This window comes from Caretta caretta, chromosome 8, assembly GCF_965140235.1.
Source record: "Caretta caretta isolate rCarCar2 chromosome 8, rCarCar1.hap1, whole genome shotgun sequence".
Lineage (NCBI taxonomy): Eukaryota > Metazoa > Chordata > Testudines > Cheloniidae > Caretta > Caretta caretta.
Window position 1 is genome coordinate 39,265,194 of NC_134213.1, and position 16,622 is coordinate 39,281,815.

General features: G+C 46.6%; 1 protein-coding gene across 1 annotated transcript in view; it reads right to left on the bottom strand.

Moving 5' to 3' along the window:
• The window catches only part of DIAPH1 (diaphanous related formin 1), a 164,937-nt gene that overhangs the window by 25,489 nt on the left and 122,826 nt on the right, over positions 1–16,622 (bottom strand). The window contains exons 19-24 of the mRNA XM_075131417.1: positions 9,594–9,689; positions 9,325–9,419; positions 8,959–9,060; positions 3,589–3,828; positions 3,298–3,427; positions 1,720–1,846 (exon numbers count right to left, since the gene is read on the bottom strand). Coding sequence (XP_074987518.1) covers positions 1,720–1,846; positions 3,298–3,427; positions 3,589–3,828; positions 8,959–9,060; positions 9,325–9,419; positions 9,594–9,689 — 790 coding nt within the window. The remainder of the gene's footprint in view (positions 1–1,719; positions 1,847–3,297; positions 3,428–3,588; positions 3,829–8,958; positions 9,061–9,324; positions 9,420–9,593; positions 9,690–16,622) is intronic.

Consider the following 16,622-nt stretch of genomic DNA (forward strand, 5'->3'; position numbering starts at 1 on the left):
CTCCTGAGCTGTTCACACACAGCCTCTGGTATGTAAGACGCTCCTTCAATTCTGCAACCGAATGACACTAGCCAATATCTCCGGTCCCAGACACAACCCTAGGAACCTCTGTCTTGCAGCGTCCAGTTACGCCCACTGGACGCTGCAAGCTTATATGAGTTCGTTAATTTAACAAAGAAATTGATATGCACCAGGCTTGTTATCCCAAGGGGAGATTCTGACATGCTTCAAACCAAACAACTGCTTCAGGTAGAATAAACAAACAGATTTATTAACTATGAAAGATAGATTTTAAGTGATTATAAGTCAAAGCATAACAAGTCAGATTTAGTCAAATGAAACAAAAGCAAAATGCATTCTAAGCTGATCTTAACACTTTTAATGCCCTTACAAACGTAGATGCTTCTCTGGCTGACTGGTTGCTCTTCAGCCAGGCTCTCCCCTTTGATCAGCGCTTCAGTCGCTTGGTGTGGTGTCTGTGGAAGAGAGGAAGAGCATGGCACGCTGCAAACGTCTCTCCCTTTTATCATGTTCTTTCTTTCCTCTTGGCTTTTCCCTCGCCCCCCTTCAGAGTCAGGTAAGCATTACTTCATTGCAGTCCCAAACTGACAAAAGGAAGGGGGGTGACTCACTCAAGAGTCCAACAGATCCTTTTGTTGCTGCCTAGGCCAGTGTCCTTTGTTCCTGTTTGCTCCATACATGCCCTGATAATGTGTGAACTGCCTCTCTGCTCTTGGAGAGTTTTTGCCTGGGCTTGCTTTAAGCCATGAGGATATATTTTCAGCCTCATAACTATATACATGAAATTATAACCTATAACATTACTGTAACAACTACTATAACATCACTATAACAACAATGCTCAGTGCAATATGAGCCTTCCGAAGACACCTGACATGACAAACTTTGCATTGGATATCATAAAATCATTTTACAAGGATCAACATGGGGGTGCTGGGTGTTCCCCCGAGGTACAGAGTGTCACAGCACCACAGTACAGTGGGAGTCAACACAACTGCATCCCAAATCCATGCAACTCACCAGAATCCCCTCAGCCAGAGCAGACTACCTGTCAGCCTGACCATCACTCTGCAATGTGCCTGCATCTGAGCGCTTTTGTCCCCAAAACACATGCAAATACAGCGTATCTACATCCCAGTTTTGTCCCCCAACAGTAGCACAGGAATACTCTCACTCATGGTAGATGCCAAGTACCAACTCTCATCTCACAGAACATGGAATTCCCTTGCCTGTGGTAGCAACTCCCCAAGACAATGTAGCATACCAAATATTGCCCTCAGTAGAGGTACACCCTGAGTTCCAGCCGTCACCATACGGTGCACAGAGAATCCTGCTGTCTGTGGCACATAGCTGCAGACCAACTTCCAGCAAACTCGCAAAGTACCAAGCATTTTTGGCACCCAGACGAGTAACAGACACACGAGCCCACAAGGCACTGGGGATCCCCTTGCACACAGCATCCAAGGACCTGGAAGTAAGTGGAGATTCCTCTGCTGATGGCATAGTGCATCTAAACAATGAACCAGGGATCCCTTCAGTCATGCATGAACATGCCTTTTCCCAACACCATGTCAGAGATGTCTTCTTCCACAGGACATACCCATGTGCTAGCTCCCCACAACCTTGCAGTGCACTGGAGATCTCTTCTGCCCTAGCATGTGCCCATGTACAGGCCCCTCTTTCTTAGGGGTAAAGGATATGGTCATTTTTTCCACAAATTTGTCCTTCTCATCTGTGGCAGTGGGGAATTTCTCAACATCATGCTGCAGGTCTGAAATCTGTTTCCTCATCTGATCCAAATTCTTCTGTAAATTCTCAGCAGAGACTGAAAGAGATAGACAAAGATGGAGTATGATATTCCCAACATACACATCAAAATCAAGGCCTTGTCCACAGTGGGATTTTAAATACAACTGTAACTGCACCCATGCAGAGAAAAGGCACTATTTATAGAACCCTGCAAATCTGCGGATATCTGCTTTATATCCATGGATATCCACATCCACGGGGCCATGTTTGTGGATCGGATGTAGATACAAATTTTGCATCAGGGCTCTAACCATTTACACTGGTGTAGCTTAACCCAGTTCAATGCAAGGCTAGTTCCACCAGTACAATGGCGTTGTGCCAGTGCAGGCAAGACCAAAGCTCCCTGGGGTCCTTGGCAGCAGTTCATACCATAGACAGGGCCCTATATACTCATGGATGGTATCAGCTCAGGTGAAGGGCAAAGCGGACTTGTTTTCTACACCCAGCAGACGGACGATGTCTCTAGCATTCCACTCATTCCTCTTCCCCTGTCCAAATGGGCACAAGCAAGGGATGATGGGCCAGATTCCTGGCCCCACTATGCTGCCTTTGTGCCATTCTTGTAAGGGGCCATACACAGGCTGCCTGTGACTTCCCCCCAGCCTAGAGGTTCTACACCATCTTCCTTTGCAACCCCCGGCCTAGGAGATCCTCTATGGTTCAATGATTTCTGGCTGCCAGAACAGTTTCTTTGGGTCACAGATCGCTTGGTGGCACTTGTAGCAGCCCTCAGGCTAAACGAGGATTGGTGATCTACAAAGATAGCGTAAAACCACCTTTGCCCCCTTCAGCACGAAGCACAGTGCACTTGAGAAACAGGGTGTTTGTTTATATTAGAATTTCTATTGTGTGTGTGGTCAGAAGAGAGCTTGAGGGCTAAAAAGGAATATGTGATCAGTACTAATGGAAGAGAAACATGAGGCTGGTTAGTGAATGCAGAATTGAAAGGGGAGCCAGGACCCCAGACACTCTGCTGACAGCTTCCATTCCTGCTCTCTGAAGGAAGGATACATCTGCACTCTGCATCCTGCTGCTCTCCTCTTTCCTTCCTCCTTGGACACAGACTAAACACAGCCAGCCTTCCACAAAGGACAAACAATAGATATAACAAATGGAAGGACGGACACCTGGGAGTACAGGGAGCGTCCCTCACAACCCTACACAGCACAGCGCAGCCCTACTACTCAGTCCAGAGAGGCCTTCCTTTTATCATACTCACAAAACCACATACCACTGGGAACTAGCTTCAACAGCAACCTTTTGGCCTAATGTCCATTTACACAGAAACAAAAATGGTCTTTGTTCCACATGCTCAAGATCCACTCTCCCACTCCTACCCATACACAGAGACAAACCTCCACTCTCCCAAAAAAATATCAACACCCCACATGTAACCCTGCACCACCTTTCACCTATTCTGACACCACCTTCTGTAACACTCTCCACCCACACTACAATAACAAATACCTCGACTGGCTTTCTCCACGTGGATGAGCTCATCAGGGAACTTCATTACATCAGGGTACTGCTGCTCACACAGCTCAGTCAGGAAGTGCAGCAATGTTAACTTCTGATCAGTGGATTTTGTGTCTCGGAGCTGGTAATGAGAAAACTGGCTGTGAGAATGGGACAGCACACAGATTACTCGAAACTAGCCAAGAGTGGTTTGCTGCCCCAAGCACAGATGCCTGAAGGTTTCCCTGTGTGAAAAACACAGAGGAAGCAATGCCCTGACCTGCCCATGGAAAAAACACTCACCTTGCAGAGGAAGCTAATGTTGAAGCCAAAGGCACCAGCATTTCTAGAGCCTGCATTCATGAAGTTGCCCACCAGTAGGATTATCTCCAGCAGGTTGGAAAAGCTCTTACTTTTGCGTACTTCCTCACAGGCTGCTGTTACTGAGACAATCTCAGGCTTGATATTCTCCACCTGCTCATTAAATTGCAGCTTGAAGAGGATGGCATTGAGGCGGGGCCGCAGGCAGGAAACCGAGCTAATCTGAGAAGGGAAGGGGACAGGAACAGTGTCACACACAGGGGGAACGGAAAACAAGATGTTCTGAGAAGGGAAGGGGACAGGAAAGGAAGCCTACTTACCAGTGACGGTAGCTCTTTGCAGATCCACTCTCTAGGAGTTGTGTGCTATACCTTGCGAGTCCCAGAATCATTTAAGAGCAACTAACCATAGAAGATACACACACTGACATTCAGTCAAACATAAGGTACATTAGATTTTTTTAATTTAGGCTGTAATGCCCACATGCCTAACCATACTCAGTTCCACTCCATGTATGCAAAATCTAATTCTAGACCACAAAGATGAGGGGAAAATGGGCAAGGAAGCATAGCTCTGCAGAGTAAATACACATGGAGAACTTCAATTACTGGTAGGTAAACTGCCCTTCCCTTGCATACAATCGTCATTGCAGATTCCCACTCTAAGGCCACAATTCCAGAAAGCATGGAAATAGGCTCTGAAGTCCTGTTGGGTTCAAGCACATGAAGGCTGTGCTTTAGTGCTTTCCTGAATAGGGATTCTTTCCCAAATCAGAGTCTAACATCTGATTTGGGATGTAATAGCAATGAACCTGCGGCAGGGTTACTCAGAAGCATATATTTAAACAGAGACAGAAGCACTGGCCTCCCAAGGTGAACATCAAATCCAGATCCAATCTCAAGAGACTACACCCGAACGTAGCCATGACACAGGATCTTCATGGTAGTCTTAGTCTCAAAGAAGCAGGCCATTGAAGCAGCCATAGCTCCTTGACACTTGAACCCCTATCTAAGATAACATAGCTGAATGTACACTGTTACTGATCGAAAATTGCTTGTTGCTTGGTCTTCTTCCTTTCTTATGACAACCAGGCAATTTATTAAACTGTTTAGTTCTAGCTCAATAGTAGCTTCAAGGCCAGCTTGTGGGCTTAGAAAGAAGTTCAGAAAGGAAATGGCCTGGGATGAAACTTACATTATCTTGGTCAGGAATTGACTCAAGCAGATCATCCATGAGTCTAGGGAGGGTCAAGTTCAAATCCCAAACACTAGGTGATTTACAGATTGGTGGGTATACAGGCAAAAGACCCTTTGGAAATAGTTTCACCAAAGGATGAGCAATGACAATTACCATCCATGTGGAACAACTCATTCTAGGGACTAAATGTACCTTAACTATAGAAAAAGATAACCCAGATTTCATCAAGAACAATAAACGCCTCCAAAATGACAAGAACAGGCCATACCTGAGATGCCACATCCTCACTATAAGAACACACAGAAATGCTTCTATTTGAATAAATGACTCAAAGCGTCTAAGATTGTCTAAGGTTCCAACATCCGTGCCACTAGGTGAAGCGACTGGCTCAGAATTTCCTTCTGGAAACTCTGGTTAAGAGCACAGGTAGTTCTTTCATAAGCACAAGAATGCCCAGACACCACAGCTAATGGGTCCCAACCAAGATTATTAGGATTCTGTAATCCAATTCTTGTCTTGCTTTCTACAATAGAAAACAGGGGTGGGGAAGGACTAGAACCACATGTCTAAGAAATTAGATATCCTACCCCTTGGGTTTGGCTGTGGTCCAGTCAGTGAACTAGACTGGAAGGAAGGAAATAAATTATTATTGGTCTGGGCTTTCCATTGGCATTTCATGACCAGGTTTCACCCTGGGAATAAGATGTGGCTGAAGAAACTGGCTGATGCTGGTAACTGGTAGACACTGTGATGATCCCCTGCGTCTACTTACTGAACTACTGGAATGAAGGTAGTGCCAAGACTGAACACTAGACTGCAGTTGCTGATGCTGGTGGGATATTGAAGAATGGGACCTTCAGAGGCAGCACAGTGGGACCAGATGCTGCAAGGAAAACCCCTAAATTCCAAGACAACAATAATAATTCTACTGTCATGAAATATCCATATCCTTTGTTCTCATCCTCCCAGCCCCCACAAAAACCACCCAGCTATGACTAAATTGAAAATTCTTACTGATGTAAAATGTAAATGACTATTTTCCAGGATGAGTTTTGTTACTGTTCTCTGGGCACCCTGACTCTACTCTTTGGGCGTTGGCTCCTGTGATGCTGGCCAAGGCAACCCAGCTCAGAACCTCCTCTTCCCCCTATGTGCCAGGAAAGGGAAGGTTTTGGTAGCTGGCTGGCTTCAGCAGCTTTTCTCCCCAGCTTCTCAGGTCTCAGCTGCTGCACTGTTCTCCAGCCTACAATTGTGTCTCCTCCACTCCCTGGACCCTTGTTTCTTGCTTTCCTACCTGCTGCTGGTTGGCTCCATAAAGGAGCATGTACTGTGATCCAATTAACTTCCCTTTGTGGGGAAAGCTGCAGAGCAAGAGGAAGCTGCAGGCTGGTCCAAGCAGGGCAGGGTGACAGTCGGAAAACAAAATGTCAGGTGTAATAGATGAGAGACTTGGGAAGTGTAAGTGTTCAGTGACTATACTGAAACATGCCAGACAGGCTTGGACTTTTGCAACATTAAGTGTTAAGTGGGTTTCCTGGGGAATCCCTGAGGGTGCTTAAAGCAAATTCAACAATAGTACTTATACAAAAACCCAGGCTTTTGAAACTTTGTCCTTAGGAGAGCACATTGACTGGAGATACAGGAGATCAGAGATCAAAGGCCCAAATGCTAGAAAGAAACAGCTGGACTGTCCCAAGCTTGTTCTAGTTCTTGATCTGAAGCCTGACATGAACTTGCAACCAGGAGAACTAACCCTTTTTACTAAAAAGAAAAGGAGTATTTGTGGCACCTTAGAGACTAACCAATTTATTTGAACATAAGCTTTCGTGAGCTACAGCTCACTTCATCGGATGCATACTGTGGAAAATACAGAAGATGTTTTTATACACACAGACCATGAAAAAATGGGTGTTTATCACTACAAAAGGTTTTCTCTCCCCCCACCCCAGTCTCCTGCTGGTAATAGCTCATCAAAAGTGATCACTCTCCTTACAATGTGTATGATAATCAAGGTGGGCCATTTCCAGCACAAATCCAGGGTTTAACAAGAACGTCTGAGGAACAGTGGGGGGTAAGGGGGGGGAGGAATAAACAAGGGGAAATAGGTTACTTTTTATAATGAATCAACCATTCCCAGTCTCTTTTCAAGCCTAAGTTAATTGTATCCAATTTGCAAATTAATTCCAATTCAGCAGTCTCTCGTTGGAGTCTGTTTTCGAAGTTTTTTTTGTTGAAGGATAGTCACTTTGAGATCAGAAATCGAGTGACCAGAGAGATTGAAGTGTTCTCCGACTGGTTTATGAATGTTATAATTCTTGACATCTGATTTGTGTCCATTTATTCTTTTATGTAGAGACTGTCCAGTTTGACCAATGTACATGGCAGAGGGGCATTGCTGGCACATGATGGCATATATCACAGTGGTAGATGTGCAGGTGAACGAGCCTCTGATAGCGTGGCTGATGTTATTAGGCCCTGTGATGGTGTCCCCTGAATAGATATGTGGGCACAGTTGGCAAGCTTTGTTGCAAGGATAGGTTCCTGGGTTCCTGTTGTGTGATATGTGGTTGCTGGGAGTATTCGCTTCAGGTTGGGGGGTTGTCTGTAGGCAAGGACTGGCCTGTCTCCCAAGATTTGTGAGAGTGTTGGGTCGTCCTTCAGCATAGGTTGTAGATCCTTGATAATGCGTTGGAAGGGTTTTAGTTGGGGGCTGAAGGTGACGGCTAGTGGCGTTCTGTTATTTTCTTTGTTAGGCCTGTCCTGTAGTAGGTGAATTCTGGGTGACTTTCCACAGTATGTATCTGATGAAGTGAGCTGTAGCTCACGAAAGTTTATGCTCAAATAAATTGGTTAGTCTCTAAGGTGCCACAAGTACTCCTTTTCTTTTTGCGAATACAGACTAACACGGCTGTTACTCTGGAACCCTTTTTACTGTTTTTTATGTTCTCTGTAATGCTAGGATTTGCCCGATGGGACAGTGCCCTAAGAATAAATGTATTTTGTTTTGTGAAAGCTGGCTTGTAACTGGAATTTAAAAAAACAACAACACACAGATACCACTAACCATAGTTGAAGTGCGAAGCTGGGGAAAGGGAAATTATCACCAGAAAAACACTGCCGAGTAGCAGCATCATGAAGTGATCCCACCTGGAGTGCCCTCTTCGACAAGCCACACCACACCAGGTGCAGCTGCCTAAGTTTCCCCTTCACTGCTTCTGAGTACAAACAACCCTAGCAAGGTTAATTTATTACAAAAGAAAGGCCATTGCACATAAACCATAATGCAAGCTCCACAGCCATAGTTCAGATAGTACATCAAGTAGAGCCCAGCATCTCTCTCTATACTGAGGCTCTCCAGTGCAGCTCCAGCATCTCTCACATTGCGGGGGGAGGGATAGCTCAGTGGTTTGAGCATTGGCCTGCTAAACCCAGGATTGTGAATTCAATCCCTGAGAAGGCCATTTAGGGATCTGGGGCAAAAACTGGGGATTGGTCCTGCTTTGAGATGACCTCCTGAGGTCCCTTCCAACCCTGATATTCTATGATTCCTTGTCCCTAGCTTTCTGGCCCTCTGGCTTCAGCTAGCCAGCATACAGCCTCCAGCCCTCTCTTGGGCTCAGGAAGCTCAGCAGGCTAATCCCTCCGTTGGCTTTCTGACTAGTTCTCCCTCCTCCTCCTCCAGTCTCCTCACTCACAGATAGCTCTCATTTTCCCTTTTCTTAGTGCTCTCAAGCAGCTCTGAGTCTCCCTCCTACCTCCAGGTCCCAGGTGCCCTCGTTTAAGCCTAACTGGGAAGCAGCTGACAATTCCCAGGTGCTCTGGCCCCACTCCCTCTTGAAGGCCAGTGACACAGAAACTATCATTTGTAACCCACTGCGAGGGCAGAGAGGCGTCTGAGGATCAATGTGTGCAACCCTCCAAAGCTGTTTCAGGACTCAAGATAAAATGCACAACTCCCAGACAGTGGACATGCCAAGGCAATGCCACGAACACACTAAGTGGGAGGTAGGGGGGATCAGATCTGGGAAGGGAAGGGGACAACAGCATCACACACACTGCAGGCCTGGTGGGGAGACTCCACATGCTGTGCACATGAGCAGCTGCACAATGGTATCCTATCAAACCTGTCTCTGACTCCAAGGGCAGGGCACTCACCACAACACCAAACTGCTCAGACTCAGCCAGTTCATTGTACTCGTCTCTCAGCTCTGACAGCATTTTCAGCTGTTCTGGCTCTGGCATCTGCTTAATCAGGTTCTGAGGGAGAAACACGTGAGTCAGTGAAGCACAGTCATATGAATCAGGCCCCCTGGCAAGAGCAAGAGAAGGTGGGTGACTCCTACATGATGTGGAATGAAGGCAGCTCTGGAAGCCATGGAGCCTCCTACCCAAGAAAGGAGGCAATGCTCTTAGGAAAGACTGATATCCCATCAGCTCATTTCTCCAAACAGACCTCAGACCAGCAAATTCAAGGAGTCTCCACTGCAGGGAAAGATATTTGCCTCCCTGATCCTCACTCACCTGCACCATGGACTCAGTCAGCACAGCCTCATTCACCTCCATGATTACATTCTTGATCTCCTCGTAAGGCATACGGAAGGAGCCCAGGAAAATCGCTGCCAGAGTAACAAAAAGAAGCACAAATAAATCTGTGGGGACAGTGTTCAGCCAAGAAATACATAGAGACAAAGTCACTTTATGCCTCAGTCGGCTCTCTCTATTGAGCCCCATCAGGAAGCTTATGCACACCCCTGGACTCATGGGCAATTCCCTAATTCCAACATACTCACAGAGATTCTGTGCACTCTTTGAATCCAACACTTTCAGCTCTTTGACCTTTTTCTTTTGTGTACTCTTCTCCTGTCCGCCTTCCTGGTCTTGCTTTGCTGCGTGCACAGGAAATTAAGGTCAGTAGAGACAAAAGGAGCTTTCACCCACATCTTGGAAGCACAGTGCTTCTCCACACACCTGCCAAATAAAGCTGCCTGCTGCTCAGAGCTCAGTCCAGTCCATGTTCCACAAACCACTACACAGGCCACAGACATTTACAGAGGAGACGGAGAGAGGAGGGCGGCTACTCTCACTAGCCTTACCTTCCTGCTCAGGGACAGAGAAGCAGCCTTGACTCTCCCAGACAGAAGAGAAATATCCTAGCAATAGGACATTTGCTGCAATATGTACTGGGCAAGCAGACAGACCTCAGAGATGGGTGAAAAAGCCCATATTGACAGGGCCCTAACAGATTCACGGTCCATTTTGGTCAATTTCATGGTCATAGGATTTTAAAAAATTGTAAATTTCATGATTTCAGGTATTTAAATCTGAAATTTCATGGTGTTGTAATTGTAGGGGACTTGACCCAAAAAGGAGTTGGGGGGTGGGGGGGTATTGCAAAGTTATTGTGTGTGGGGAGGGTTGCGGTACTGCTACCCTTACTTCTGCACTGCTGCTGGTGGCCATAGGTGCTGACTTTTGGTTTTGCCGGTGGGTGCCCTCCCAAGGCCCCACCCCCGCTCCGCCCCCTCCCAAGGCCCCACTCCCGCTCCGTCCCTTCCCCAGTCTGCCCACCGCTCGCTCCTCTCCGCCCCCTCCCCCGAGCACCTCTGACAGTTTTGGAAGGAGGCTATTCACATTAGAGAAGAAAGGTGGATGAGGTAATATCTTTTATTGGACCAGCTTCTGTTGGTGAGAGAGAGAAGTTTTGGAGCTTTCACAGAACTCTTCTTCAGGAAGAAGAACTCTGTGAAAGCTCCAAAGCTTCTCTCTCTCTCACCAACAAAAGTTGCTCCAATAAAAGATATTACCTCATCCACCTTGTCTCTCTAATTTCCTGGGAACAACAGGGCTACAACAACACAGCATACAAAAATGCAGGATTCACATGAACAGCACAGAGTGACCATCACACCAGGGCACTATTTTCAGGATTCATCTTAGCATAATGTCATCATTACACCAAGGAAGTAGCACTACCAGCACAATGAGATAAATATAGCCACATGTGCATGCCAAAAATTCACTGTACAAGCACACTCGGATCCACACAGCAGGATAGTATCATAGAATCATAGAATATCAGGGTTGGAAGGGACCCCAGAAGGTCATCTAGTCCAACCCCCTGCTCGAAGCAGGACCAATTCCCAGTTAAATCATCCCAGCCAGGGCTTTGTCAAGCCTGACCTTAAAAACCTCTAAGATTCTACCACCTCCCTAGGTAACGCATTCCAGTGTTTCACCACCCTCTTAGTGAAAAAGTTTTTCCTAATATCCAATCTAAACCTCCCCCACTGCAACTTGAGACCATTACTCCTCGTTCTGTCATCTGCTACCATTGAGAACAGTCTAGAGCCATCCTCTTTGGAACCCCCTTTCAGGTAGTTGAAAGCAGCTATCAAATCCCCCCTCATTCTTCTCTTCTGCAGTAGTGTCAGTTTAGCTCTCAGTTTAGTGGGGCTATACACAGGGACTGAGTCCCAGGGTTCAGCTAAATACAAGGGCACCTGCAAATAGCTGTACTAACAGCAGGATCTACACTGGCCCAATAGGAGGAGTTGCACGTCAGGGCACTAATTCCCAATTCCAGTGCAAGGAATATGGGATCCCGGCACTAGGTCTTTAGTACCAGAATTTATACTCCCAGGAGAGTGGGATGGAATAACAGAAGTTCCAGGGGGAAAAGCCCTCTGTGATTGTCATAAATATAAAGGGAAGGGTAAACCCCTTTGAAATCCCTCCTGGCCAGGGGAAAGCTCCTCTCACCTGTAAAGGGTTAAGAAGCTAAAGGTAACCTCGCTGGCACCTGACCAAAATGACCAATGAGGAGACAAGATACTTTCAAAAGCTGGGAGGAGGGAGAGAAACAAAGGGTCTGTGTGTCTGTCTATATGCTGGTTTCTGCCGGGGAAAGACCAGGAATGGAGTCTTAGAACTTTTAGTAAGTAATCTAGCTAGGTATGTGTTAGATTATGATTTCTTTAAATGGCTGAAAAAAGAATTGTGCTGAATAGAATAACTATTTCTGTCTGTGTATCTTTTTTGTAACTTAAGGTTTTGCCTAGAGGGGTTCTCTATGTTTTTGAATCTAATTACCCTGTAAGATATCTACCATCCTGATTTTACAGGGGGGATTTCTTTATTTCTATTTACTTCTATTTTTATTAAAAGTCTTCTTGTAAGAAAACTGAATGCTTTTTCATTGTTCTCAGATCCAAGGGTTTGGGTCTGTGGTCACCTACGCAAATTGGTGAGGCTTTTTATCCAACATTTCCCAGGAAAGGGGGGGTGCAAGTGTTGGGAGGATTGTTCATTGTTCTTAAGATCCAAGGGTCTGGGTCTGTAGTCACCTAGGCAAATTGGTGAGGCTTTTTACCAAACCTTGTCCAGGAAGTGGGGTGCAAGGTTTTGGGAAGTATTTTGGGGGGAAAGACGCGTCCAAACAGCTCTTCCCCAGTAACCAGTATTAGTTTGGTGGTAGTAGCGGCCAATCCAAGGACAAAGGGTGGAATATTTTGTACCTTGGGGAAGTTTTGACCTAAATTGGTAAAGATAAGCTTAGGAGGTTTTTCATGCAGGTCCCCACATCTGTACCCTAGAGTTCAGAGTGGGGGAGGAACCTTGACAGTGATCATCCTGGCTCAGTCCATCTCCCTGCCAATGCAGGGCTGATCCTTACTGCATGTTTTGTCCAGTCTCCTTTTAAAAGTCCCAAGCGTTGGGGTTTCTAGCTGTGACACTCTATACCAGGGGTTCTCAAACTGGGTGTCGGGACTCCTCAGGGGGTCATGAGGTTATTACATGGGGGGGTCGCAAGCTGTCAACCTCCACCCCAAACCCCGCTTTGCCTCCAGCATTTATAATGGTGTTAAATATATAAAAAGTGTTTTTAATTTAAAGGGGGGGGAGGGGGTCGCACTCAAGAGGCTTGCTACGTGAAAGGGGTCATGTAAAAAAGTTTGAGAGCCACTGCTCTATCCCTTGGGGTAGTGGCATACTGTGCTCTTTAAGCCCCATATTTATCATTTGTATATATTCTTTATATTTCATATAAAGCATGCCATGTAAGGTATCATGGGAAAGGTTATGATTTGCTGAAACCCACTGTTCTGTCGAAATATGTACATCATTAAAGTGTATGAAATTATGAGATTGTGCTGTATGGTATTAATGAAATATGCTGCAAATTTGGGAGTAGCCCAGAAGGCAACTCCCCAGAAACAACAAGGCACTTGACCAAATGACTGGGTGGATGTTACACAACCATCACCAGCCATTGTGCAGCACAATTACATTACAATTAGCAATTCAATGACCATCACCAGAGAATTACTCAACCCTGGGATTCAGCAATGTCCCCCCTCCCCTCAACATGATGCTTGGACTTGTGTTTGCCAGAGCACATGGACTAAACAGGAGATAGTTCCAGCCCAGGTTGTACCCCAAGGGTCACACACTAGCCCTTCCCTTGGGAGAAAGAAAAGGAAGACTTGTGGCACACCCCAAGGCAGAGATTGCACTGCTAGGAAGGTTTCCCCTGGTAGCTTGGAGTTTCTCTCTCCCCCACCCCATCCCTTCCCCACTGCCTCTTCCCTTCCACCCCGCCACTCCCATAAGAGGCAGTCACCCAGATGCCAGGGAGGGGGACCAAGCGCACTGCATAGACATGGCCACTGTCCCTGAGAGGCAGGCGTCTCTGACTGGGCAGGGAGGGCAAGCAGGGGGGCACCGCATGCTACAGCAGCCCAGGAGAACCCCCCCATGCCCGTCCCGGTCCAGCTGCCCGGTGGGGGCTGGTACTCTCAGTCTCTCTGTGCTGCGGGGGTCCAGGGGATGTTTTTGGAGACGCCTCTGACTGAGCCCCCTGCCAGAGGCAGACAGCTGGGCAGCAGCCGGTGCCCCCCCATGCAAACGGCCACCCGCCAGCAGCCAGGTGCCGGCTCTCAGCACAGCCACCTGGGAAGGGGTTTCAGTCCCCCCCCAGCCACCCTCACCCCAAGACCCGCTTTGAAATACACTTATCAGCTGCTGCCACTGCCTTTAGCTGGCTGAGAGGTTGAAGCAAGGCTGGGAGCTGCTCAGCTGCAGAGCCACAGAAAGCAGCCTGCTGCCCATGAGAAGCAAGTAGGATGAGGAGGCGGGGTGGTGGGGTCACTCAGCCCCTGCCCCAGGAGCGGAATCCATGTCATGGATTGCCTGGTGGCCAAAAAACAGCTAAACAGCCCTGCTGGGAAGAGCTGTTTTGGCTGCACTGATCAGTGAAGCAGCTCAGAGCCGGAAACAGCTGATTGGTGGTGGCTCCCGGCTTTGCAAAAAACTGCTGATTGCCCCCCTCGACAGCCCCGCTGAACAGCTGATGGGGCCCACAGGCCTCATAAACAGTTGACTGGTGCCGGTGGGTGCTGAGCACCCACTAATTTTCCCCCGTGGGTGCTCCAGCCCCAGAGCACCCATGGAGTCGGCGCCTATGCTGGTGGCAGCGCTGCCTTCAGAGCTGGGCAGCTGGAGAGTGGCGGCTGCTGCCCGGGAGCCCAGCTCTGAAGGCAGCACCAGCAGCAGTGCAGAAATAAGGATGGCATGATGTGGTACTGTCTCCCTTACTTCTGCGCTGCTGCCTGCAGAGCTGGGGCCTCAGTCAGCAGCCGCCACTCTCGGCTGCCCAGCTCTGAAGGCAGCAGTGCAGAAGTAAGGGTGGCAATACTGTGACCCCTCCTAAAATAATCCTGCGACCCCCCTGCAACTCCCTTTTGGGTCAGGACCCCCAATTTGTGAAACGCTGATCTCCCCAGTGAAATCTGTATAGTATAGGGTAAAAGCACGCAAAAGACCAAATTTCATAATCTGTGATGTGTTTTTCATGTCCGTGAATTTGGTAGGGCCCTACATATTGAATCTTCCCCTTGGTGCACTGGCAAAACGTCTCACACCTTGACAGAGGCTCGTTTCTTATCTTTGACAGGCATTGTGTCACAGGCTCTTTTCTTTCTGGGTTGGGGGATCTTCCACTCATCACTCCAGGAATTTGCATTTTAGGGGTCTAAAAACACCCTAAAAGAGCCTGGCCCTGGCCCCAGGATCCCATCCCCCTCTGCCATCCTCACCTTCTCAGATATGCAGTAGCTTCCCCAAGAAGAGAGAAGACTGAGATGGCATGCTGTCCAGACACCTAAAAGCTCACTCCTTCATTGGCTGCGTGTGACATCATGGGTTGAAGTAATCCCATATTGAAAAGACTGCACCCCCCCATTGATCCCATGATCTCCCAAGGGATGGGAGCAGAGGATATACTAATTCCAGAAGACTAACACGGCTGTTACTCTGAAAGCAGCAATAGAGGCAAGCTGAAGGAACGAAGGAAAGGGTTATTAACGCCCTCAAACTGCAGCATGGCTATGAAGTCCTCTTGCGTATATTCACAGATTCCAAAGCCAGAAGGGACCATCATGATCATCTAGTCTGACCTCCAGTATAAAACAGACCAGAGAGCTGCCCCAAAATAATTCCTAGAGTGGAACTTTGAGAAAAACATCCAATCTTGATTTAAAAATGGTTAGTGATGGAGAATCCACTACACCCTTCGGTAAATTGTTAGGTTTCAGAGTAGAGAGCCGTGTTAGTCTGTATTCACAAAAAGAAAAGGAGTACTTGGGGCACCTTAGAGACTAACAAATTTATTTGCGCATAAGCTTTTGTGAGCTACAGCTCACTTCATCGGATGCACTGTTAGTTACTCTCACAGTCAAAGACTTACGCCTTATTTCCAGGCTGAATTTGTCTAGTTTCTATTTACACCCACTGGATTATGTTATCCTTTCTCTGCTAGACTGCAGTGCCCATTATTAAATATTTGTTCCCCACGCAGATACTTCTAGACTAATCAAGTCATCCCTTAACATTTTCTTTGTTAAGCTAAATAGATTGAGCTCTTTGAATCTATCACTACAAGGCAGGTTTTCTAATCCTTTAACCATTCTTGTGGCTCTTTAAACCTTTTCCAATGTATCAAAATCCTTCTTGAATTGTGGGCACTAAAACTAGATACAGTATTTCAGCAGCAGTTGCAGTGCTAAATATAGAGGTAAAATAACTTTTCTATTCCCATTCAAGATTCCAATTTATGCATACCAGGATCACATTAGCTCTTTTGGCCACAGTGTCTAGGGGGATCATGTGTTCAGTTGATTATCCACCCCACCCCCTCCAAATGTTTTCAGAGTCACTGCTTCCCAGGATACAGCCCCCTGTCCTGTAAGTATGGACAACATGTTTTGTTCCTAAATGTATACATTTAGCCATATTAAAATGCATATTGTTTGCTTGTGTCCAGTTCACTAAGTGATCCAGATCACTCAGTATCAGTGAACTGTCCTCTTCATTATTTACCACGCCCCCCATTTTTGTGTCAACTGCAAACTTCATCAGTTATGATTTTACGTTAAATAAACTGATAAAAATGTTAAATAGTGTCAGGCTGACAGGCTTTTAATTACTTAGGTCATCCCACCTACCCTTTTAAAAACTGGCACATTAGCTTTCTTTTGCTATTCTAGAACTTCCCCAGCGCTCCAAGACTTATTGAAAATCAACATTAATAGTTCAACCATCTCCTCAGCCAGCTCTTTTACAACACTTGGATGGAAATCATGTGGACCTGCTGATTTTAAAAAGTCTGACTTTAAAAGCTTCCATTTAACATCCCCAAGAGAGTGTAGTGGAATAGAAAGTGTGTTATCACCATATGATGAGACTATATAATCTGTTTTCCCCCCCAATTACAGAACAGAAATATTTATTGAAAACTTCTGCTTTTTCTGCATTACTATTGA